At 29.5% G+C, this 26,104-nt stretch overlaps 3 protein-coding genes across 18 annotated transcripts in view; all 3 read left to right on the forward strand.

Moving 5' to 3' along the window:
• Positions 1 to 17,063, forward strand: part of LOC105837498 (serine/threonine-protein kinase MARK2) — a 125,800-nt gene extending 108,737 nt beyond the window's left edge. For 13 of the 16 annotated variants that reach the window (XM_036284385.1, XM_036284386.1, XM_036284387.1 and 10 more), the window contains 5 exons: positions 405 to 516; positions 632 to 720; positions 7,957 to 7,998; positions 12,314 to 12,425; positions 13,601 to 17,063. In XM_036284385.1, coding sequence (XP_036140278.1) covers positions 405 to 516; positions 632 to 720; positions 7,957 to 7,998; positions 12,314 to 12,425; positions 13,601 to 13,819 — 574 coding nt within the window. In that variant the 3' untranslated portion in view covers positions 13,820 to 17,063. Of the gene's footprint in view, positions 1 to 404; positions 517 to 631; positions 721 to 2,492; positions 6,960 to 7,956; positions 7,999 to 12,313; positions 12,426 to 13,600 lie in introns of those variants that run through there. The other 3 variants (XM_012682343.3, XM_012682346.3, XM_012682345.3) reach the window with 3 other exon arrangements.
• A 1,873-nt stretch (positions 17,064 to 18,936) lies between these two features.
• On the forward strand, positions 18,937 to 22,561 carry LOC105837502 (bis(5'-nucleosyl)-tetraphosphatase [asymmetrical]). Its single transcript, XM_012682351.3, has 2 exons — positions 18,937 to 19,921; positions 22,136 to 22,561. Exons 1-2 carry the CDS (start codon positions 19,807 to 19,809, stop codon positions 22,450 to 22,452), a joined length of 432 nt encoding a protein of 143 aa, XP_012537805.1. The 5' UTR covers positions 18,937 to 19,806; the 3' UTR covers positions 22,453 to 22,561.
• A 1,822-nt stretch (positions 22,562 to 24,383) lies between these two features.
• Positions 24,384 to 26,066, forward strand: LOC114254463 (serine palmitoyltransferase small subunit A). Its single transcript, XM_028190933.2, has 2 exons — positions 24,384 to 24,644; positions 25,853 to 26,066. Exons 1-2 carry the CDS (start codon positions 24,539 to 24,541, stop codon positions 25,942 to 25,944), a joined length of 198 nt encoding a protein of 65 aa, XP_028046734.1. The 5' UTR covers positions 24,384 to 24,538; the 3' UTR covers positions 25,945 to 26,066.
• The last annotated feature ends 38 nt before the right edge of the window (positions 26,067 to 26,104 follow it).

The following is a 26,104-nucleotide window of genomic DNA, read 5'->3' on the forward strand; positions in this document are numbered from 1 at the left end:
CACACGATATTTATATATATATATATATAATATTAAAAAATTGATGTTTATGAATATTTATCATATATATTATGCGTAGACAGGATATAAATTAATTGCTCTTATCAGTATTGCTTTATTAACTCTACTCACTAAGCTTAATTTATAAGATATTGCTTGAAAATTTTTTTATATCTTTGAAATATACACAACAATTAAACAGCTAATTTTATCTAATTATATCTTCTTTGCATCTTGATACCAGCTTTACTTGAATCGAATGGGTAACAGTAGTGTGTTTATCCGAGCATATACTTTCTCTCTCTATGATGTAGTGTGCAAAAATAATAATACTAATAGATCAGCCTATATGCTTATCGTATAATTACAATCTATATTAAGACAAAATCATTATTTGTTATTAGTTTGGGTGTATGCAACAGACAGACAACCACTACTCCAGCATTTCCACGGAATGTTCCGAGTCGTAGTACGTTTCATTCTGGCCAAAATAGAGCACAGCGAAATCACACTCAGGCAAGTACTTAAGACGAATATTTGTAAGAAAAGAATTGACTTTATAGTTTATTCTTTTCATTAGCAATTATTAATTATTCAAGCATTATTTATTAATAATTAAATGTATTTTCAGGGTCACACACAAACACAGGATACAAATGCAATTAGCCCTCTAGCAAGGCCGTCCTTCTTCTCGAAATTATCCTCAAAATTCTCCAAACGGTAAGTTCTATAATTAATTAAATCAACATTTAATAATACCGGTATTTGATAGCATGCTTATAATTTGTATGATTGTAATATTATCTCTGTATATTTACGATTATTTTTTTACTGTAAGTTTACGTAATCTAGGTAAATTATCCTCTAAAAAAAACAAATAATTGAATCAAATCATATGAATTATTTCCTAATTGAGGTTAATATAAACTATAAAATTTCTTGGAAAATTTATTGATAATTAACTCATAAAGACAAACAAATTTTAATTTAGAAGAGAAACATATGTAATAGAATGCCAAAGTCTTTAGCAGTTGTCCAAAATCTATCTTTTTAATATATAATCTTTTTAATATATTGCATGTGTTATTTTGACTCCTTTCTATACTCATGTTTAAACAAGGTCCATAGAAATCAAATATTTTATAGCATATAAAATATTTTTATAAATTCATTTTTTTTCTATATATTTTTTTAATTCAATTATACATTTGTTGATCTATGTACATCAATAAATATTTAATAATTTTATCACGGTTTATCCAATTATCTTGATTACAAGTATAAACTGAGAACGCTAGCATAAACATTACAGCTTTGCAGTGGATCTTTAGTGCATGCTTAGCATTTTAAACGTTTAAGTGTTGAGATTTTCATATATTCGAATATATCTTATATTGTGACATAGTTTGATAAATTGTACCTATTGTTTGCATGCAAATGATTCTTGTTTTTTTTTAAGGATGCACAATGACTATGTAATTCTGAAAATTCTATACTTCGATATATTTACATGTTATATGGACATATATGATATATTCATTACAAATCCGATGAGCCAGCAGCGACCATTATCAGTGAAAGCCGCAGAACATATAGCTTATGCATTTTATTTTGTAGCTTTATTTATACTTATATACTATTTTCATCCTCAAGCGTAATCGCGTACTTCTCACCTCTATCTATGTATTGTTTGTCTGTCCCATAAATATTTTGCTTGACAAATTGTAGTTTATAAACACCTTTAGTTGAATTTTAAGTAGAAAGATTTTCGTTTTCGTTCTTGATACGCATAACGAAAAGTACACAAAGTCTTCTTATATATAGAATTTATATGTATATGTATATATATATATGTCTATGTATATATATTATATACATTATATATATATATATATATATATATATATATATATATATATATATAGTGGACGAATTAGATCATATATGATATCGCATATAAGATTCGCGCTTAAGATAAATCGATGGAAATAATATACACTGCTCGGCTGAATTCAGGCCACCTCGCATACTCATTGTGCATCCCTTTCTCTCACTCGATTGTAGCGAGGCATATCTTTGATTTAGGATATCTATACACATATATATATGTGTGTGTGTGTGTATGTGTATGTGTGTATATGTATACACAACATATATATACACATATACATATGTATTTGTTATATACATATATGGGACCTAATTATCATTCAAATGCAAAATAGTGGATACTATCCACGTACATAAGAGTACTTGGAGCTGAGGATGGAAGACTGCAGAATAACGAGAGTATATAATTTATAGTAAAAACAATTATTATAATACTCTTTCATGATATGGTCACTGTACTCATCATTCCAACATGGTACAGAATAATTGTAAAAAACAAATTAAACGGCATCCATAGCCATTGGTGCATCAGAATGAATACTTGACATTTTTAATGTCAATTCTCACTCAGATATATATATATAATATATTATATGCTGCAGGCCATGAACCGTATAAGCTTCATCTCTCGAGTTCCGACAAGCGAAAGGCCATACAGACACGGGTTTTAGCACAACTGATGTGCCGACGTCGTGACACGGCATGCCCGATGCGTAATCTAAAACGCATATTGAATCGAGCTGGGCAAAAAGGCAAAAGTGTATTTATTATTAGTCAACCGCTCAATGGATACTGTGTGATGCAATAATCTCAAAAAAACTCTTGACTCCGTTATTCTGTGGTATTTCTCAAGATCGAGTGTAATTTACTTTTTTAAGAACTTTTACATGTCGAATATTGTGCTGCGTTATCTTCGACATACATATGATATGTATATGTGAATATAATGTGTCCGAATTTATATACATATACATGTACATGTATGTATGTATGATTATATAATTATTTAAAGGAAAAACATGTCTTCCTAAAATCACAAAAAATCAGGAAATCGCCTTACGCACTTAGATATAGCCCTATCTGTGCCTTTCCTAATTCAGTCTGCTTGTAATCGCATACTTTACGTCGTCCGTCTAAAGAAAAATCCAATATCTTCTTTATATTTTTGTAGTATTTTTTTCTCACCATAAAAGCTGTTTCAGTTTACTTGCTTCGTTTTCATTATAAAGTAACAACAAATAATATATTGAAAAACTGTATTGTAAAGAGCGAAGATGATTAATAGATGCCTTCCGACGTAAAGTATCTAGCCGTTAAGATGATAAATGCGAGTTTAATAAGTGTGTTCAAAGCACTTATATTTAAATACGAAAGCATTTTTATGTAATGGCGGATGTGTGACAGGCATAGATTATTCTTCATAGATTAAAATTATTAACTAGTAATCTTGCAAATGTGATGAAATGAATTTTATTTGCAAATCAACGATGCATATAATATAATATCACTAAAGTTTTTTTACAATTCCTCAATATTCTGTTTGAAACAAACTCTTTTAACTTCTTATTTATATTTTATCGATCGAAAAAACACGGTTACTCATGTTCCTTGTTTTTATATTATTACTGTCCTTATAGTATCCTTTTTTTTCTCTCTATACTGCCTTTGAAAGATAAAAGCGACAGATGCTTGCTAACGTGAAAGTATATATATTCGATTGTAATAATCGATTATGAATGGTAGAGAATTTCGAGTGTGAAGAAAATGTTATAGTTATACTAACACTAACGAACGAACAGACAAATTTAACAGATAAAAGAGTACATATGATTGTTCGTACTTTGACAGATTTTTTTAAGTGAAGGAAGAGGTCTCGCCTTGTTTCCCCCGAGCTGAAATGAGAGCGAGCCGAACATGCAGATATATCGCGCCATGGCAATCACATCTTCCACGAATGTATTATTTTATTTCGTTTTGATTTTCTCTTCTTTTTTCATAAATTACAACAAGGACTAGAATAATGTTGTAAATTTTGTAACGTTATGTAGGTAATTTTTTCTTTTTTTTTCTTTCTTAGGAAAATATGTTGGATAGCAATAATGTTTGAAATTATAACGTGGAATCTATCATATGATATCTATTGTTTGATAAAAATTTTGTTACTGCAAAAACGATTAAAAAATAATCTTTTACATTGGATATTTTTATATTTCACATAATGTAATATTGCTCCGTATGTTGAAGTTGATACCATATGATTGGCTAGATACGATATGTAATATATATGTCACAGTAAAAGCGTAAAATTCAGTAATTGTATATATTTACTAGTAAATGTATATAATTACCTAAGATTATAAGAAGTAAAAAATAAAAATAAACACACACATTCTTATTACTAGTAATTACATTTATTAATACTAGTAAACATATACACTTACTAGGGAGCATACATTTTTATTTAATTTTAATAATAAAAGCTTACTAATTAATATAAATTTTTTGCGACGCATATCCTGATTAACAGACGATTTATAAATTGAACTGCATGTGCAATCTGATACTTTTAATTAAAATGATAACAGAGTATTATTGTACTACAATACATTTGAACAAAAATGTCATAATTGTTACGATGTTCAAAATAAATATTTATCACAAAACTAAACAAAGAATTGTCCAAAAATATAACAAGTAAATAAATATTATGTTATTTAATAAAATGGTTTCTATTTATTGCAATATAATAAACTGTATAAAATAGTATTTTTAATTACATATTATTTGTATATACACTTTTGCTAAATTAAACTATAATAGTAAGTGTATACATTTACTAGCAAAAGTAACAGTTATCTCTTCTTATCTTGAACTTTAATAATAAAGTTAATATATGTATAAACTTATTAATAAGTGTGTACAATTATTGATTTCATGCTTTTATTGTATAACGTGTATACTTCTTTTTTTCTTTATTCTTTTTTTTTTTAATATCCAGCATATATTCCCTTTTCAAAGATAGCGTGGAATACAAGTTTAACTTTCTTGCAACATCATTAAGAACTCTATAGATTGGCTTCTTGTACTGATTCTTTCACGAAAAAAAAATTCAAGAAAATATGTTCTTAAAAATGAATACATACGTATATATTGTCTGTGCACATGCGTGCGTGCATGTGCGTGTATGTGCGCGCGCGCGTATTATTGACATAGCTACAACATTTTCTTCCATAAAGTATCTTGTACAATTTTTTGTTATCTATAGATAATTTAAAGTTTGAAATAACGTATTTCTTTGCAAGATTGAAAGAATCTAAACAGACAAAGAGCTAATCAACTCGATCTATTTACAATATTAAGAAAAAATGAGTTTTACACTTTAATATACTTTATACTTTAACATTATTTTCTAAATTAATTTCTATATTTGTATTTTTTATCCAATGTTTTATCCATTAGTATTTAAATATTTAAATATTATTTAGTTGACCTAATTTGCTAAATAATAAATACATTTTGAATAAACAAATGCAAATATGGAGATATGTGAAAAATGTATCAAGCATTCCACTTTATCTTTTCTCTTTCATTAAAATAGTAAAGACGTTTTTTAATGCGATTAATTAAAGTATAACTTATTTTTATCAGAAATTTGCTGTTGTCGAGATTTTGTAAACAAATAGCAACAGATTTACATAAAAATATTTATAGGTTTAATATATCAGAACAGTTTTTTATTATTGCTGATAATTATAAATACTACTCCGACGTTTATCTCAAAACTGACTAGATTATGATTGGAGTGCTATTTGATTGCAATGAATGACAATTCGATTTTACTCACTTTGCTTTATTTATTCTATTAATAAATGTTTATTTGTATTATATAAATTATTCAAGGAACGCGTTATATAATCGAACATTATTTGAAGGCAAATTAATTGGTACTTCATTTATTTGTATAGTGATTAGTGTATCCTAATCTATACATTGTATCATTATTCAATTATTAGAAATATGCAATATTTAAGCACGTACGTCTTTGATAACTTCTATATAACTATAAAGATAATATTAATGTTAATTTTTTTTTAAGTGCAATACTGTACTTAGTATAATTAATATAATATTAAACATTTAATTAAACCTTTTTTGCAAACTTTAAGTTAACTATTATTTATAATAGCTTTTACTGAAGATTACATTTTAATAAATTTTTTTTGTAAATATTTTTATATTCATTATAAAAAAATATTTTGTAATATATGTAAGGAATCATAACAATCAATCATATTTTTAATAAAAATACAGAACAAGATATTTGTAATCCTTTACAGGATTATAGTGATTAAAAATATTAATAATCTACAATCTAACTTTATTTTAATACACTAAGTACAGGTATTTGCTTTGCATATATTAAATTTGAGAATTGTGATTTTATGTTAACCCGATATTAAAGATATGTACTTGCTCTTAAATAATATTGTGTATTTCAAATATTCTATTACGCGAGATAGATCAATGCACTAATCTTTTCCACAGTCATTGCCATTAGCATTTATTAATATCTGGTCAACGCAAAATATCTACATTTATAATGAAAAATAACTATTAATATACGTTTATTAACGACTCATGGCGTGACCCGTAGAGTAGCCTTGGGCTGCTCAAAAATGTTACTTGTATAAATATAGAGAAATTATTATTGTCTCTGATCTTTTATGACTTTGATGATTTTTTTATATATTCTTTTATATAAAGAATATTTTAAAAATCGTATATTTACTTCTATTGTATAATATAAAATATTTCCGATTAACGTTTTACTTACATCTCGTGAGATTGCACAATTAATGTATCCCGATATATTTAGCATTTTGATATAATATATTTCCAACGAATGTTTAAAATGATCATCACTAGGATTTGTTTTTGTATTTGTCACATGTTTATCGATATTCAGATATATAAGTGATATTAGAAAGTTATAAAAATATAATGTAATATATCTAAGATCATTCAATAAAAACCAATATGTATATGAAAATGAGAAAAGTAAAAAAAAAGAAAGAGAAAATATTAAACAATTAAAGGATTGAGTGAGTGAATAAGTGAGTGAGTGAGTGAGTGAGTGAGTGAGTGAAAGAGTAAGTGAGAGAAAGAGAGGGAGAGAGGAGTATGTCATATTAAATATATCACAACATTAAGTAAAACAAATTTACAAATTATATAAATATAACGTGTCTTCAAATGATTATGTTCTTTGCTGCACTCCAACTACGTGCCCGTCCAAGCATCCAGAAAGGATCCTTACGATATTTATTTAAATCTAGTTAATTCATTATTTAAAGAACTTTATTAAAAGAGTTTTTAGAAATTTTAATTTCATATTACGATTTTTATGGAGGGCAGTAAATAGCTTATAATATATAAACGAAATATTATTTAATAATTTTAAGGAGCAATAAATAAAAAAGTAGTACCTAATAATTTCACATTAATAAATATGTTAAAAATGTCTTGTATATGTTGTATTAATTTATTTCTAAATCCTTGTATATATCAGTATATAAAAGGAATATTTCTGCCTGTGCGGGAATATATGTCTTATAGCGTTCACGATGCATGTAACTCGATAGAAATGTGTTATGTGTGAATTGAACTCTTTTTGTCGTTGTGCAACATGATTATAATTTGCTTCTTGATACATGTCAGAAATCAGAAATTGTTCTAGAAAAAAAATCACGATTGCAATTTACGTAACATAGTTCATCGAAAGATAATATTTCCTTCAAACAATAAAACACTTATATTCACGATAATATTTCACGTCAACGTTATACGTCTTATATTTTGATTTTTTTATAAGAATTCATATAACATTTTATGAAAATATCAGTATCTATTAGAGGGTTTTCTAAATTCATCACATCTGTAATTGTTTGTGTCGTAATCAGTGTGCATTGGTGACAGGATGGTGATGGTTGTTATACATATTGACAATTTGATTAATTTTATCATGTTTAGTGTTTGTTAGCAACTGCCTTTGTTTTGTTATTTCAGCCCCATGGACCCATCCGTACCCCCCAAGCACCCAGTAGTGAGGTACGTTGCTACATACCATAATACCATTCCGTATATTCTAATTTCACTCTCACATTTCATTCATTCCTTAATTTTTTCGTATACCCAACTTTCTGTTCATTAATTATTAAGGTACTTAACATTCATTTTAATCGAATGCATTTGGTGCACGTCTGTTCGTCTTTACAATGATCTTTGTGTGACGTAACATGCATATTTTATAAGCCTTAATATTAAAAATATTTGATATTTTAGATTCAGAAAGACATTTTTGTATTGAAAATATCTTTATTTTCGAAATGTTAAATATTGAAATGACATTGTATAAGCGTTAAACAGACACAATTTGCTTACAAAAGTTTATATAGTTGCGTCAAGAAAAATATAATCTCATTATTTAATAATTTTTGTAAATTGAGAGAAAAAATATCAGATAGAAAATAACAATAGCCTAATTAATAAAACGCAAGAGATTCATTTGTTCTACCTGACCTATAGTCTAGCCTAAAGTAGGTCTGCGATCGATGAAACTTTTATACTATGTGGCGTTTGATAGACCCTTTTGGATTGAATATGGATCGCATTGTTTATCCTTTTTTTTTTAAGGACGCTTTTTAAATTACTTGCGTTGCACTATCAAGCCAAAGTAAGTTATTTAGCCCTCTAGGACCCAGTGAGATATCTATGTCCCTTATATTCAAATACATTAAAATATACTGTAATTTGATAATGTAGGAATTTTATCGATAGATTTGTTTCGAGTAGGCCTTAAACTGTCTATACTATCAGAGATTCATCAATAAACCCATTAAAAAATAATGTAGCGTTATTAATAAAGGTGCGCGCGTTATTAACGAAGGTGTTACGTTTGCTGAAAATTATCCAATTTAAAGTAAGTAAACATATTTTTATAGTATAATAAATATAAATTCATTAAAAGTAGGCCTGACTGAATAAATAAACTAAATTGCTTTCTGTATTTATTAACTGCAGAGACTGTCATTTTAAAATTATAGATACCCATGTTCTATCATTTGAAAAAAACTGTTTTTCTTGGTTTTATATATCATAACCGATATAACTTTTAATCAGAAGTAAAAAATAGATAATTTAAGCTATCAAAAAATTCTACGAAAAATCTGGTCTCTAAAGGTTTAAACTTTAATTATCAAACTGTTAACATAATTTCAGAGATTTGCAATAAAATAAATAGCTAAAAGCATAACTGGGAAACGGTGTCGAGATCTTCAAATTATGATGAAAATGATCAAATGTATCTTGGGTTACAGTATAAGTCAAGCCACGCATAAGTCTCTGAGTGTAAGTGGAACCAATATTGAGAACAAAAATTTTTTAATATTATCATTATCAAAATCATATTACACTATTCAAATGACTACTATAATATTGAAAATATAATGTTAAAAATAATAAATAAAAAATATAATATTATTAAAATTTTAAATTATCAAATTTTTTAAAGAAAATTAAATTATCGCGCGCATGTGTGTGTGTGTGTGTGTGCGTGCGTGCGTGCGTGCGTGCGTGCGTGCGTGCGTGCGTGCGTGCGTGCGTGCGTGCGTGCGTGCGTGCGTGCGTGCGTGCGTGCGTGTGTACGTGTGTGTCGATATATAAGAAATTGTATCTTATTGTTAAAAATATAATTTCTTCTTTATAAAAGATGTTCTAAAAATAGATGAGCAACCTTTAAGAACATATCCTACTTACATTAAGAATAAAGAAAGTCAAATATAAACATGCGCAGAAATGCTTTCTTTCCAGATTATACTTTCCATTTAAAAAAATGTTTAAATAATAATTATATTTATATATTATATCAGAAATGGCAAATATACATATATATAAGAATCAATTGCGTGATCAGTACGTTCTGCCGATTTAAATCTTTTGAATCTTTATTTATGAAAACATCTTAACTCTCATTTACGATACTCCTGTTGCTACTATTAAAGTACTCTGAAATCGTATTATTTATGTGACAAAATACGAAATATGCCAAGAATTTTTAAACGTCTTCAATGCAAGTCACATGCATTGATGCGAAATTATTTCTAGCAATTTTTTTTAATACTTAAGGACTTGTGTATGTCAAAGTGATTCAGTACAGAGTATTTCGTACGACGATTTTTTAATTCTATGACGTCAACTTTTTACATCTTCAAATAAACATACCCGTTACTCACTTCGTTCGGCACTTAGTCAGCGCGTGGATACAAACGTGTAAAGTGAGCGTAGATCTTTTTTATTTTTACTTGGTAGCGAGTAGTTATGTTACAAAAATTTTGCGCGAGTCCTTAAGTGTTAATGAAAATTCTTACCAAAGTCTGTTGTAAATTTAAAAGTTTATAATTTGAAAAAAAGCATTTATAAATCCACATTTATATGAATTTTCTTTACTCTTACAAAAGTAAAATATATTCTTAAAGTTTGTACATTTATTTCTGAAACACTTTATCTATATATCTAATTCTTCAAAGATTAAATTATATATAAGCAAGATTATTATTCTTAAACAACGATCTTGTTCATATATAATTTAAAAAATTTGATATTCTTAAATTTCAGCAAAATATTATATGTTTATTTTAATACTTAATTATATCTCAGTATATATTCTGTATGTATATGTATATATACATATATATTAATTGTATATACATTTTACCTTCTCAGTGTAGACATGGGTTATTCAGTATATATGTGAATTTGTGAACCCGATATTTTGTTCCTTAAAATATTTAAAAATATAAAAAATCAGAACAAATCATTAAATATTTATCAATATTGTAATTAAATATTTCCTAGTTATTTTGATTAATATTGTTATTAATACTTTATTTTTAAGCAATTTAGCAGAGAATAACAAACTTTATCTGTTGTCTGATATTCCATTTTTTGACAATAACTAATTATAGAAAAACGACGATTTGTCACGATATTTTAAGAAGATCAGAAACATTTTTCATAAATAATTAACAAAATCATTGAGAAAAAAGTTACATGTGTCTTATATGACACGTCTAGGCTTTACATACAGTATTTAGCGCTTGGTTTTTGGTAATGGTTTTGAGCTCTCAAATCTTCCACCATCTACTTTTTTTTAAAGAGATAGGAAGCACATTTAATAAACATCACATGATCAATATATTTTAAACGAATTTAAGGAAACTAGAAGATCAAGTTGCTCGAAAATCAAGTCTTTAATATTTTTTTGATTTGACAAACTAAATAATCAGACAGGCAGATTTGCCGATTTTACCATCACGAGCAGATGTTATTTTGTGTTAGACACCGTAGATCCATGTATACAGTCAGATAGCTACTTTGATGCTAATATTTGGTATTATTTTTGAGATACTGTTTTCCTATGTAATTATATAAACATAAGAATTGTATTCGAATTAGATTACGATTTAAAAATGAGAAGCTATAGAAAAAATATTAAAAGTTAAAGAAATATTCTAATTAACAATGCATTAATTACCAATATAAAATATTTATCTAATATACACATGTAAAATTGATTCTTATCATTTTTCTTTTATAACTTTGAATTGTCTTATTATTTGTGTATTTCATCAGTCACATAAAATACATTTTTACTATTATTTTATTATCGTAGATAAAAGAACTCTAAATTTGATATTATTTGATAGTAACTTAATATATATTTATGGTTGCAATGATCTACATATAATTTCTACTTTTGTGTAACTCATTTTTAAGTGTCCTTTACTATATAAATGTAAATATATATGAATGTTGCACTAACAAATTGTAATTAAATTTATGACATTAATGAATTGCATGTCACGCATGTGTGTCATAATTCTTCACAGGATTTAATTCCAGATGAATTTCCATTTTACATTATCTTTCACGTTATCTATCGACAGCTTATAAGAATTTTAGCACAACATTATTATAAAATCTTTTTTATGCGGATTAAGAATTTATGCCGTAATTATAAGCTTGAAGCTTTTAACATACATCATGCACAAGATCTACATTTTACATAACTCAATACATTTTGTAACTTTTAATTTGATTTTTTATATGCATAAAGACATTATAATTTTAATAGATAAAAGGAGCACCTTAAAAAATATACAAATACTAACAAATTCGTAAATTACCACTCGTAATGTAATGTTTGATAAAAAAACTAGATGCAAAATAGAAATATTCAGAATTTAATAATAACTATTTTTACTGCAGTTAAATTTACATATTAAATTCATTTATAATTATAAAACCTGTATCACTGGAATAGTTTTAGATACTTGAACGGGTTTAAGATATCTTTTTGTTACAGCGGAGCTACCACTAACGATGAACAGGTCAAGCCGCGCAGTCTACGCTTCACGTGGAGTATGAAAACTACCAGTAGTCGAGATCCTAATGAAATAATGTCCGAAATCCGAAAGGTATTGAGAGAGAGAAGTACATCTATGTTAACAAATGTCACGTGATGTTCAGTATACTTTAGACGCAAATTTTTTAAAACCAGATCAGATTGCTTGAAAATGTCTTTGACAATTTTTACAACAAACTGAAATTAATGTATGAAAGTTTTATTCTTTATATATTTATACAATATATAAAGAATAAAAATATGTTTTTATTAATACTTATATTTATAATAAATATTTATAGATGTGATATAGAAGAGACTAAGTACTATGAATCACGAAAATTTAAATTCTCAAAAGTATTTGTAAATATAAGATTTTTGTCTTATTTTTATATGATTAAAAAATTAGGCATATTTTAAAATTTATTGTACTACAAACATAATATTAAAGCTTTTCTAAATAATAAAAAAAATTTCAAAAAAACACTACCGGCACTTAGTTCCGAGACAACAAAGTTTGAACCTTCCAGATACAAGAGGCAACAAAAAAATATTCATATAATACCGTAATTCGTACAAAATTGTACAGTTATAGCAATCTAAACATTTTGGATTTACTCTAAACGATCCAAGGTATCCCGTGACCATGATGCTCCCAGTCTTATGTGTATAAAATTGAAGTATATATCGTTTCTTTTGTTTTGAAAAAATATTAATGTTTCCGATAATCCGATTAACGATTTTTTTCTATTTAGATTTTTTTAGGATATTGCTAAAAAATATTTGACTTTTTTGGTAATAAATTAAATAAATGTACGAACCTGAAATTTTGATAGATATTTATACAATATATAAAGAGTAAAAAAATAAATTTTTTATTAACGAATACTTACATAAATATCTAGCTGGAGTATTCTCCGTTTCTTTTTTGAGTTCATCATTTTGCAATAATATCTCAGCTCTCAATAATACAATTATGATGAGTTTTAATTAAAAACTTCCTGAAGATTTCATTACAAGTTATATATTTATGTATTGCTAATAAAATATATATATTCTTCTAATTTTTATGTATTGTATAAATATCTCAAAACTTCGCTTTTGTACATTTATTTAATATGTCACAAAAAGTAGTTAAAGATTTTCAAGCAATCTGAACTTATAATCTTTTTATGCCTGTGTGCATGACAAGTGTAACATCTTTTATACGGGAGAAAGACAAAACGTGTTAACGGACTGTTTACCCAGGTGCTGGATGCCAACAAGTGCCAGTATGAGCAACGCGAACGGTTTCTGTTGCTGTGCGCGCACGGTGAGGCAGCGACGGACAGCCAAGTACAATGGGAGATCGAAGTCTGCAAGCTACCACGACTTTCCTTGAACGGAGTGCGGTTCAAGCGTATCTCTGGCACGTCGATCGGTTTTAAAAATATCGCCAGCAAAATCGCGAACGAGCTCAAGCTGTGACTGTCGGCCACAGGCGCCCTAGCCGCCAATCGCGCCAACCCATAACAACCTCGTGAGCGTAGCCACCAAGTGGCGGTGGTCACCGAGGAGTTTTATTCTTGTTTCTTCTTCTGGGACTCTGACTCTGAATCCGATAGCCAAGAAATATTTGTTTAAACGCGATTCCTCCGTCCCAATCGACGAACGTCATCGTAAGATGAGAAAGGGAGGAGGGAGGAGAGAAAGCTAAAGAAAGAGGGAATAATAAGAACAGAGTCTTCTCACGTTTTCCCATCGTCTCCTTTGCGTTGAAGGACCGCTATTAACGATTCGTCGAAAAAAGTCCGAAACTGTGATCCGTGACGGCTAATACGTATTCAAATACTCCCGAGTGCCAAAATGAAGATGAACTAGATCGGGTTCTCATAGCGCTTCATGAGCGAGAAAAAGAACAAAAGAGAGACGGACCAGCTGACCTGATCAACTGTACAAAGAAGCTGGTATTAGATACAATAATCTACATCTGTTAGTTTTGAATTTTCATTATCGATAACAGGAAAATGGGCGAAAATCAGTCGTGCTTACAGGTCGATTTGCCTTCCGAATTTTCAAACAATCCATCATATTTATCTGTGAAGTAGCGTTTTATTTTTAAACAGTATTACGTTTGTTATTCTTGACGTTGGAGATATGTACATTCAAATTTATATCTCAAATATTAAACATTTATTGGATATTATCTTATAAAATATACTGAAGATTCAAAATAGAATCGGATTCAATCAGATTGTTAAATGTGCCTAAAACATTTCTCACATTCATTTTATTTTTTATGGCGACAACGCGTTCCTTGTACAATAAAATAACGCGATTGTACTAAAGATAAAAGAATGAGGCCATACATCTGCAACGTCAAGAGATTCTTTGTGAAACTTCCTATTTTTTTCTTGTAATTTGTATGTAAAATTTAAAAAACGGAGGTTTTGCCTGTAAATAATTTGACAAATTTGCAGAACCGAAAGATATATGTTGCATTCTGTATCGATAAAAATCTGTCATTATTTATAATGATTTAGCGTCATAAACAAGTAATGAATTGAATGATTTTAACATTGTACGATATGCAATTGCTTATTTTTTTGAACATTTTTATGATACTGTATCTTTTTTATCTGTAGTATAAGTTTCAAAATGCGCAGTACTATAGATATTAGCCAATTATCGTTAAAACATGTAATAATTATTAATATTTTTTATTTTTATCATAGAAAAATGACATAAGTATGTGTGTGTGAATGTGTGTGCACATGCGTGCGCGCGCATATACACATATAATACTATAAAGATAGAAGCAGAGGAATTAGTAACATAATTTAGAAAAACCATCGAGTTATGACTACTGTCTCATGTGAATAATACACATACTTCATCATTCTCAAAATTGGAATTATAAATCTAAACATCAGTAATAATAAGATCTGTTATTTCTACGAGAAGTATGATAATATTAAATTTAAGTATTATAATTGGCTATATTGTAATATTTAATCCTTTTATTCGCAGTTGAATGAAATAAAATTAGGAATTACCGTAAATCATAGAAGCGAACTAGAGACTTGGTGTATATAGTATATATTACGAAGGTACTAAAAATTACTGAGATGAGAGAATGAGAGAGAGAAAGAGAGAGAGAGAGAGAGAACCACACCGAAATCATACAAAAACACTTCGAAACTCGAGTATCGTAAACTTTTTATATTTGCCTAAGATTAATGAAATATCTTTAAAATAGGCAATGACTAATTTATTTACATATTATAAACTCAAACTTTCCACATTTCTAACACTTGCTACACTGAGAAATGCAGAGTAACTTCAGCGCAGTAACATGACGTGCAATTGCAATAAGTTGTGTTATGGAATCATGAAACGACTGATAGCAACTAAGTATCGGCAAATTGTCCGTTACCGAACATCTTGATAAAATTCTAAGTAAATGATTAATGCAGCACCGGCATCGGGACTTATCTTCTTTGTGCATAACTATACCAGTTTCATGTCATCGGGTTACTCCATGAACTATTAAGCGAAATAATGTAATATAATGATGTAGTAATAATATTATCAATTTACAAGGAGAGGCAACTTAGATGGAGATATTCACACATCCCGCTGAATGAGTGATTGAGTGAGTAAATGAATGAGTGAGTGAGAAAGAGAAATCACTTTTAGGAAATTAGACTGAGAGGATAATGATCGTTTTCTTTTTTCTATTTGTTCCTACATCAATCAGAATTTAGTATTCCGAATACAATGTTGAACATCATTATTATTACTGTATAAAATAAAAAGAAAAGGATTATAATCCAGAGTGGCCGTTGTAAATGACTCTGTACACGCGCGCGCGTGCGCATACACATAGACACATCATAAATAGGGTTATTATTATCATTATTATTATCATTATTATTATTATTATTATTATTCTATTATTAATATTAACATAAGCTCTTTCAAATAGCATTAATAATACACATCCCCAACATATAGACGAATTAATTACCGTATTTTACACATAAAACCATCTTTCGCCCGCTTGCTTTATAAAATAAATGTATAAATTAACGATCAATGCTTAAGTGAGAGAAGAGATGTAAATTTAAAGACATTGATGATTTTAACGCGTGAAATGATTTATTAAGAGACAATTAGAATTCGCGGAGCTATGCGGGCGACACAGAATCGAATTTGGTATAACGCCGAGGGAGCTTTCTTGTGATTTTTTTTGTATGTAAGTGCCGCGAAAGAATATATTACTCCTGCGGTAATCGCCCGCGTGGCTGCGCAACGACTACGCGCACATAAACACACGTGAATTACATACATACACACGTCTCTGTAGATAGGTATATACATATACAGCTTTGCTAAGTGTTTTCTGGTGATCGGTATCTAGCCAAAATGTAGCAAAACGTTTATAATAAAATGGTAACATACATTGTTTCCCAATTTAGATTCCTGTCAAACGCGCAAGCTCACCACGAATAACACGTCGATTTTTTTTCTTTCAACATTCGCAATTCTCATACAGCACAGAAACTTGCTGCAACATTACATATGCATTGTTGCAAAGATAAAAAAAGTGATATTTTATAATGTTGCAGCAATATTTTAAAAATATTGTGAAAAATAATAATGTTATGCTTCACCCGCGCACAGTATGTCATCGCCACTAGATACATGACAGAGTTCTGCTTTTTGCAAATAAAATCACAAGATAGAATTTAAAAAACACAATATAGAAATTTTTCGCCTACACTCTAATAAAGTAATTCCTTCACGAGTTCTCAAAATTAGGTTCAAAGTTTTACTATTACTGTAATGTTGCAACAATATTTTGTAACATTTTTTTTCAATGTTACAATCTTGCGATGAGTTATTTCTACAATATTACTAAATTTTTCTGTGCTGTATGAAAGTGAATTGTGCGTGGCACTGTGTCGATATGTTCGCGAGGTATCGTTAACACGAGACAGATTCTTGCAATCACGATGGGAAAGAGACTGGATGCACATTCCTTCTAACTATTAAGGCATATGTGTACATATAATTACGATGTATAAATACGAAAAACATTTCATTCGAGAAGCAAAACTGTTAACTGTCTGATTACGCTTCTTAAAGTTAGATAAATTTATTTCGACACGGATGTCTAGTCGTAAAGTTTTTAATATTGTAAGTTTCGCCTCCATATTTGAGTTACAAATTTGCAAAAGTACAAAATATCAGATGACGATTCAAGAAAGTAAGTATTGTATTGGAGCCTACAAATCCTCGCTGATACAATATCAATGTTATAAAATAAAATTACATTCCTTTGAAATCTAAACTTATTGCTTGCGGATATAAGAGAACTGAAAGTCATTTCTGGAAAATATTTCGAGAAACATTCGAGCACAACATTCAAGCACAAATGGACGAGTATATTTTTTAAAGTCATATTTCTATTCATATATGATCTTATCAAAAATTTATTGCAAGACAAGTAAATTTTCACTACTTGCGCTTTAATTGGAAAAATGTTTTTTTTTTTAATTAAATATGTAAAGATATATATGTATCTTAAGTAATATTAAATCCAAATTAATATATAATTACTGCTGAAAGGAATACAGTATATATATATATATATATATAATTACCTATGTCATCTTCAAAATTATGATTCTTCTTCAAATATAGATAATAGGCAAAAAAATAGTTATGTTTTGTCATATGACTAAAAATCATTTTAAAATTGAAATTTGATCTGCATTTCAATACAGTCCATCTTTTCTTTTTTTTTCTCCATTGAGAAGCTTCACTGAGGGCAAAAAAATAAAACAATAATATTTTGAGCACATATAAGGCAATTTTTGGCGATTGTTTGGTACATGTATCAAACTGTACCAGAACCAATAAGATAAAAGTTTACTTATATCTCATTGGTTCTGGTATAGTTTTTGATACGCTTTGGTACATGTACCAAACAAGTCGCCAAAAATTGCCTATCAACGCAGATTGCATTAGATGTAAGTTATTTTTAATTATTGTTAAATTTATTTTTTAACATAAACAATGAAATATTTATATTTTTTAAAAATTTATATACATATGTAAATTATTACATGTGCCATAAAAATTTATAATAATTTTTGAAAAATAATTTTTTCAGCTAAAATATTATTTGAAAATGTGACTTCAACTTTTTTAATAGAACAGCTAAAGGAAAAAAAGCTTTATGTAATTACAGAACGGTTATTTAGGCGTTGACCGCCTAAGACAGATGATAAAATAGATCTACCAAATCCACAAAATAGTTTTTCAAAGAAACAAGGGCAAAATGAGCTATGTGTAAAATTGAGATATTCAGGCGCACAAAAATGAAATGCCCTAATTACCTACAGGACATGTAATGAGCACAGAAGTGATTTTTACAAATTTTAATTGATAAGTTTTTCATGTTTTTACAAGATTTACGTTTTATAATAATGCATATGTTCTTTAATTATTAAAACATTTTTTTCGCCTTTCAAAAATATTCTATTTTTAGACATCCTTTTTCATACAAAACTTTCTTTTTATGAAATGATTATAAGTATTATTTTTATAAAATATTAACTTTAATTTTCTGCAAGAAACATTAATTGTTTAAAACGATAAAATAGAAAAATGTGGCAGTTCTCTGAGAAACTGCACTTTTAAAGATCATTATTTCGTTTATATTTTTAATGTTAAATAATTAATTTTTTCCAATCAAAATATTATCAATAGATTCCAGGAAAATTTAATTTTCATTGTCTTCAAGTTATTCAGCAAAATTTTTTTTAATCCCAATTTGCACTAATGAAATTAGCATATGTCAGAATGAAGATAGCGTATGTAGAATGAGATTGAGATAAAGACTTTCTCTTCGTAGTGACATCCGTCCCTCCTTTAGAATAGAGTAGAAAAAATTCTGAAGCACAACAAAGTAAAATAAGAGTAAAATCAAACGATTGCGTCTGGCGCATTTCGGTTAGATGCGAAACATGTCCGCACACGTCCATTCAAAGACTTTTTCGTTCAAGACTGCCTGTGGTCAGATTTAAAACGACTCTGAACCTTGAACTTCAGATCGAATTGTGGAAAGTACTTTAAAATCACAATTGAAAAATTACAAAATTATAAACGCGTATTACATCGACATAAAATGCATTCCACCACGCTTGTAACAGCTTGGAATCATTTCAGCCTTATTGTTTATCAAATAATAAAAAGGACGTTCGCGAGCATATCACTTGCAGAATTCACACTGCGTTCAATATTTTTATGACGTCCAATATCTAATAGAACAGTGCATTTTCTGGAGATAAAAATATTTCTATCTAGGAATTCTGTCATTTTGGATATAGAATCATACATTGGATATTGGACGCAGTGTGTGAATTCTGCATTAGCAGGTACAGATTTTCCAATCATCGACTGTCATGTCGTTGCAACAACGCGCTTGTGGTCTTGTAATTTTTCGTCGATTTCAAGGTACCATTCAGTACCTGCTGATGCAGACATCATATGGAGAACATCACTGGACGCCGCCTAAAGGTTAGTATGTGTCTCGACATAGTAACAGTTGAAAGTGTTAAAAGTGCAATTTCATGTACTGCTACAAGCAATTGAAATAATAGATTTATCATTCTTATTCCAGCAGCTAAAATTTTATAACTTGAATAATTTTAACTACAAGAATTTAACACTCAAACGTTATAAATTATAAAATATCATAAACAATACTGCCGTGACAACCGTATTGACAGCAATATACACATAACCTAATAATTATTACTTAAAAATGGATCGTTTAGAAGAAAATAACCATTAGAGTCTGTTAAAAACTATTAATTAATAACAATTCTGTTAAGTAATAATTTAAACAGTTAACTGTTTAAGGCCATTCTACAATTGCGTAAACGTAGTTGTAAACGTAAAGTTGTAAAAAACTGACCAATCACAAATAATTATTTCTTTTGTGATCGAAAAATGATCGACTGTGATTAGTTGATTTCTTACAACCTTAGTTTACAACTACGTTTACGCAATTGTAGAATGGCCTTTAGAACCCGTTTCTACGAACGTAGATTAACCTTTAATCTCAGCTTAACTTATAGTTTGACTTGTTATCTTATTCTAGTTCCAAAAAATAAAAAGAGATAGAGTAAATTAAACCGAGATTAGAGTTAATCTATGTTGATAGAGGCTACTTTCCTTTTAGGCCTAATTCTACCAACGTAGATTAATTATCTTACTTTAATCTCGGTTTAATTTACTTGTTATCTTAGGGTATATCCACACAAACTTACATAAGTGCATAAACATACGCATAATAAATTTGATTGGTCTATTTTCTTATGCAAGTGCTTATAGACCAATCAATTATGTTATGCATATGCTTATGCGCTTATGCAAGTTTGTGTAGATATGGCATTATTCTAGTTCCAAAAAGTAGAAAGAGATAAAGAGTAAGGCCGGTATTCATAGTTGAATCTTATTTCAAGATCGTCTCAAGCAATGTCTTAAGATGTTAATACGGCTTTGTAATTGGCTGATGGCATCTTAAGACAATACTTGAGATGATCTTAAATATAAGACCCGACTATGAATACCAGCCTATGTTAATCCAAGATTAAAGTTAATCTGTGGTGGTTACAACAGTCTTTTTGGACAAAAACGTGGTCTACGTCCACTCCGGAAAATTTGTCCAAAATCCGACTAATCTCGCTCGTCTCTTGTGGAGTGCCGCTTGGCGGTCGATGATCAACCATCTATTCATTGGCATATTCTTTTTAGCTGCACTATTACACTGGTGCAGTAAGTTAAAGTAAGACAAGTATTTTTTTTTTTTAACTTATTGCATCAGAGCAACAGTGCAGCTAGAAAAAACAGACCACATGTGTACTCACGGATTCTCGAAATTCTTTACACGCGGTGAAGTTTTTATCGCAATTTTGGATTTTGAATAAAGATATCATAGTAATCGAAAACGCCCGTGTACTCTTTCACTTCCTGGGGGTTGTATCGTTTAAGCTCGCTACAAATCTACGTTGGTAGAAATAGGCTTAATGTCTGATTTCTTCATGTCAGTTATCTTGCAATAAAATTATTCAGGAGATAAACTACCAGATTCATGTACGTGATTGGTTAATTTAAACTTGAGATCCTCCGGATAACTATTGGGAAATGAGGAAATCGGGCATTAGAGAACAACACAAGTATCGTTTTATCTTTGTTACTCATTAAACATAAAAAAAGATGGAATGATGCTTGTGTCGTAAGTAGAGACCTGTTCTTTTTAGCTGCATTGGTGCACTGGTACAACAAGTTAAAGTGAGACAAATATATTTTCTCTTATTCTAACTTGTTGCACCAGTGCAACCAAGTGCAACAGTGCAGCGAAAAAGAACAGACCATAGGAGCATGTCGAGGCACAGCGACGCGAACAAACCATCAGAAATTAATTTATGAATCCTAGGGATCTTTGAGAAATGCCAACATTCCTCCGCCATTTTTTATGGATTTTGTTTGGTTACCGTCACGAGCAAACTTAGCATACACATATTATCTTGTACATACACATATATGTGTACGTTTAGTCCCTCTTTCTAAATTTTAATATTTTTGACCAAAAAATTGAATTAATCGTGGAAATACTTTATTTAACAATTGAAATTAAATTGCGTAAACAAAATTAAATTACTTTTTTCTAATTAATTGTTAAAAGAGATGAATGATTTTGATTCAATCGTACGGTTGATGCCTTAGGTCATGTCGATTCGGATGAATCTGATATGGAAACAGCTTTACGTGAAACTCAGGAAGAGACCGGCTTTTTGCCAAACGATCTCAAGATCTTCGAAGATGCAAGGAACGAGATAATGTATGAGGTGAAGGGGAAGCCAAAAATTGTCGTCTATTGGTTGGCGCAGCTGCTCACTCCAAATAAACCTGTGAAATTGTCGGACGAGCATCAGGCGTTTGATTGGCTGCATTTGCGTGAGGCGTGCGAACGCGCAAAATATGACGACATGCGAAAAGTGCTTAACGAATTTGACAAATATATAACGCGAAACCTTGCGTAACTTTTGAAAGAGGTATATTTACCTTATTTAATTGTTTACACCAATGTGTGTGTAAATTCAAAATTGTATTCAATAAAAACTTTTATTTGAAATTATACAGGGTGTCTGGTAAAACTTTATGGAACGTTATTCTACAATATAATTGTAGATTTATTATTTGTATTTGCACCATAGAACTTATACTAATGAAAGTGGAATAGCGTATACCGTCTGTATGCCGAAACCATAGACCTTATAGATATGGACTGGCAATTGCTACAGTTTGTGTATAGAAAACGGTGTCCAGAAGAGGTGCGAGAGAGAAACAGACTTTTTAGTACTTCTTTCTCTAAAGTTACCGGAAATAACTATCGTGCATGTTAGCACACATGCATACATATGTATATACATATATATACACACACATAAGTTAAAACACGTGACCAAAACGTATCCAATCATTGGATTTCAATGTATAATATGTACAAGCATGCGCGAAACATATTTCCGGACTCTTTAGAGAGAGAAGTATGAACACGGTTTCGCTTGGTATTGCCAGTCCGATCTTAACATAGGGCGTTACTTTTGTTCCGCGCTTTACATCTAGCTTTAAACACCTTTGTACAGCGTTGAATAAGACAAATTATCCGACCTTTTGTAAACCACATGGGCTAGTTCCCAAAGGTTGTATTTTATATTGATAATAAAAAAAAAAAAGTATTGCCAGTCCATATCTATAAGGTCTATGGCCGAAACTGTCCAACATCTGTGCGACAAGGATAGGTAGAACATGACTTAATATGAAATAAGACAGAACTAGTTTTTGTCGGGAGCGCCCTGATTGACCACATCCCAATTGACCACCGCTTTTCTAATTGGCGGTCCAACGGAAAAACTCTAAGCATTCATTGCTGTAAATGGTTGTGGTCAAATGCAACGTGGTCAATCGAGGCGCTCCCTTTCTGTCTCACTTCTCGAACACACTTCTCCGGGTTCTTTTCCCCTTCCATTAGTATAAGTTCTTACTGCACCGCGCCTATGTTTCCGCGCTGACAGATTTATTGAGGTGCCTTTTCACGCTGACGCTTACGCTCATTTTTAGCGTCAAAAGACATCACGTGACTAAAAATAAAGATATTCATTCGTCATTTTTAGTCACGTGATGTCCTTTGACGCTGAAAATGAGCGTCAAGTGTTAGGGCTATTACACACAAAATGACATAAGCTGCATAAACATAGCATAAGAGCTCTAGGCCAATAAGCATTTTATGTATATCAATATGGCGACTTTATGCTGAGAACTGATTGGTTCAACGGTCTTGTGCTATGTTATGTAGCTTATGTCATTTCGTGTGTGAGCGCCCTTAGAGCCATCACACACGAAATGGCGTAACCTGCATATGCATAACATAAGAGCTCTAGGCCAATAAGCATCTTGTGTATATCAATATGGCGACTTTATGCTGGGAACTGATTGGCTTAACGGTCTTATGTTATGCTTATGCAGCTTATGTCATTTCGTGTGTGATGACACAATAAGTAATAAAGATAAACTGATGCTGGTAGTGCGTCTCCCCGAACGCACCCTTAGCGTGAAAAAGCACCTTTACTGATGCAGTGTTACTAATAATAGCCAATTCGGTTGCTTGCACTAATGCGCACTGAGTGCGCACTAAGATTTGTTTACATACTTTGCATCAGTATTCTTATATTTAAGAATACATGTTCAAAAACTATTTAACCAAAAAAATAATTCTATGGATGTTGTACAGATCATTTTACTGGTTAAGAAGTATTTTAAGAAGAATTTAAGATGATTCTTAAATATAAAAATTGACTATAAACAAGCCTTAATATACACTCAGTGCGCACTAGTGCAAGCAACCGAATTCACTATATTTAGGGCCTAGGGACTTAATACCAACATCATTCCATTTTTTGAGGATTCTGGGTAACCGTCAGCGCCGACCACAGACTTCTATAATAGAAGTCTGTGGCGCCGACAGCAATTTTGGAACACACAGCCGTTAGACGTAAAATTATTTCTGTGTCCTATTTTCAAAATCAATTCGAAAAAAATTGGAGTAATAATTAATCATTAATTATAATGGATGTTATACGAAATTTACAATCATTTCTGAAGTATTGGTACTTCCGATATTCGCTCATTACCGAATTGTACATGGTAGAAGAATGGGAAAGGAATTTTATCAGTATCCTTTTTATGGTTTCTATAACTTTTAAATGATTTTTTGTTATGATTAAATTTGTGTCAGATTTAATTTGATTTCATCGAACGGACTTCACTCATGATGATGTCATAGGTAAAACTTAGGTTAATTTTTAGTTAATTAAACTTAAATAAGAAAAATTAGATAAGGAAAAATCAAGCCTTAGATTTATTCCAATCAAGATATCTCGATTTAATAAAATTCTAATAATATCCTAAGTAATATTAAATACCAAATCGCGTAAATAATATATAACAATAAATCCATTTTACCATACAATCTCAAAGAGAAAAGTCAAAATGCTAATGACACAATATTAGTTGAATTTATGTTTTTGATTATTTTTTGGTCATACTTTGGTCACTGCAACAATGATCTTGTTTACATTGTGCCTATAGTCTTCCTGTATCCTATGTTCGATCTAACATGATATGTGATGACGATATGAATTCTGAAGAGTTGCTTTTTCAGATCTATCTTGAACTATACAATGTAACTAAATATCTTGTAAAAACAGATTAAGAATGGATTATTCCAAATTATTAAGATTATTTGATAGGTAGCTATTATCTATTTTTTAACTTTAAAGACCAATTTTTTCAACTTCTTGGTAAACTTATCTCTCAGGTGAACATGTGTCTATCCTTTTCCTTCTAAATAAATAACAATAAATAATAACATAATATTGATACCTGCAGGATAAAGCTTCCCAGTAAATTGAAATAATCAGCTTTTAAAGGTGTAAGGTATACTAGTAAATCCTAATGGATAACTGAGTATTTTTGATATGCAATAAAATATTAGTGTGTAACTAGTAAATTGTGATTTTGCATGATTTACTCAATAAAAATAAATAAATATTTATGTAACTAGAATGTAATAACATATAATCTGCATTCATATGATTTCATGCTATATTAGATTAGGAGTATCCATTGCATTACATAATATTAAAAAATATTTTGTTAATGGTCTATTCTAGATTAAGATATACATCATAGATCAAATTGGTATAAATAATACCAATATCAAATTAACACATTTTGACTTTTCTATTTTCCTTTTTCATTATTACAATATCGATTGGTTTGTGTTAATATTGCAATTGCACTTGTAAGGCATTGTCTATCACCTACATTGTAATCATCCTGACAAAAAAGGGTTATATTTTTCTTACATTAATATAACAGACATTTTTCTTTTAATATTGTTTTCTCTTTTCTTTGTTTTCAACTACAAAGGACTCCTGCCAATCACGCAATACGTTTTAGGAAATTTATGACTTTCCTGCAACTTACAAAAATTATACTATTTCGACATTCCAATAGATATTATAAATTAAGGTTGTAATCATGTAAGAAATATACTCTAAAAATATTCAAAATATAAATTTTAAATAACCAATTTTGTGTTTTTATTAAATTTAGCATGGAATTTAAATG

The sequence above is a fragment of the Monomorium pharaonis genome, chromosome 3 (genome assembly GCF_013373865.1).
Source record: "Monomorium pharaonis isolate MP-MQ-018 chromosome 3, ASM1337386v2, whole genome shotgun sequence".
NCBI lineage: Eukaryota > Metazoa > Arthropoda > Insecta > Hymenoptera > Formicidae > Monomorium > Monomorium pharaonis.

Excerpts from the sequence above, each read along its gene's own strand:
- LOC105837502 (XM_012682351.3), top strand. The coding sequence starts at position 19,807 with ATGTCGTTGCAACAACGCGCTTGTGGTCTTGTAATTTTTCGTCGATTT. Across the intron at positions 19,922-22,135 it reads TCACTGGACGCCGCCTAAAG|GTCATGTCGATTCGGATGAA; the intron begins GTTAGTATGTGT and ends TTGATGCCTTAG.
- LOC114254463 (XM_028190933.2), top strand. The coding sequence starts at position 24,539 with ATGGATGTTATACGAAATTTACAATCATTTCTGAAGTATTGGTACTTC. Across the intron at positions 24,645-25,852 it reads ATGGGAAAGGAATTTTATCA|ACATTTTTCTTTTAATATTG; the intron begins GTATCCTTTTTA and ends TTAATATAACAG.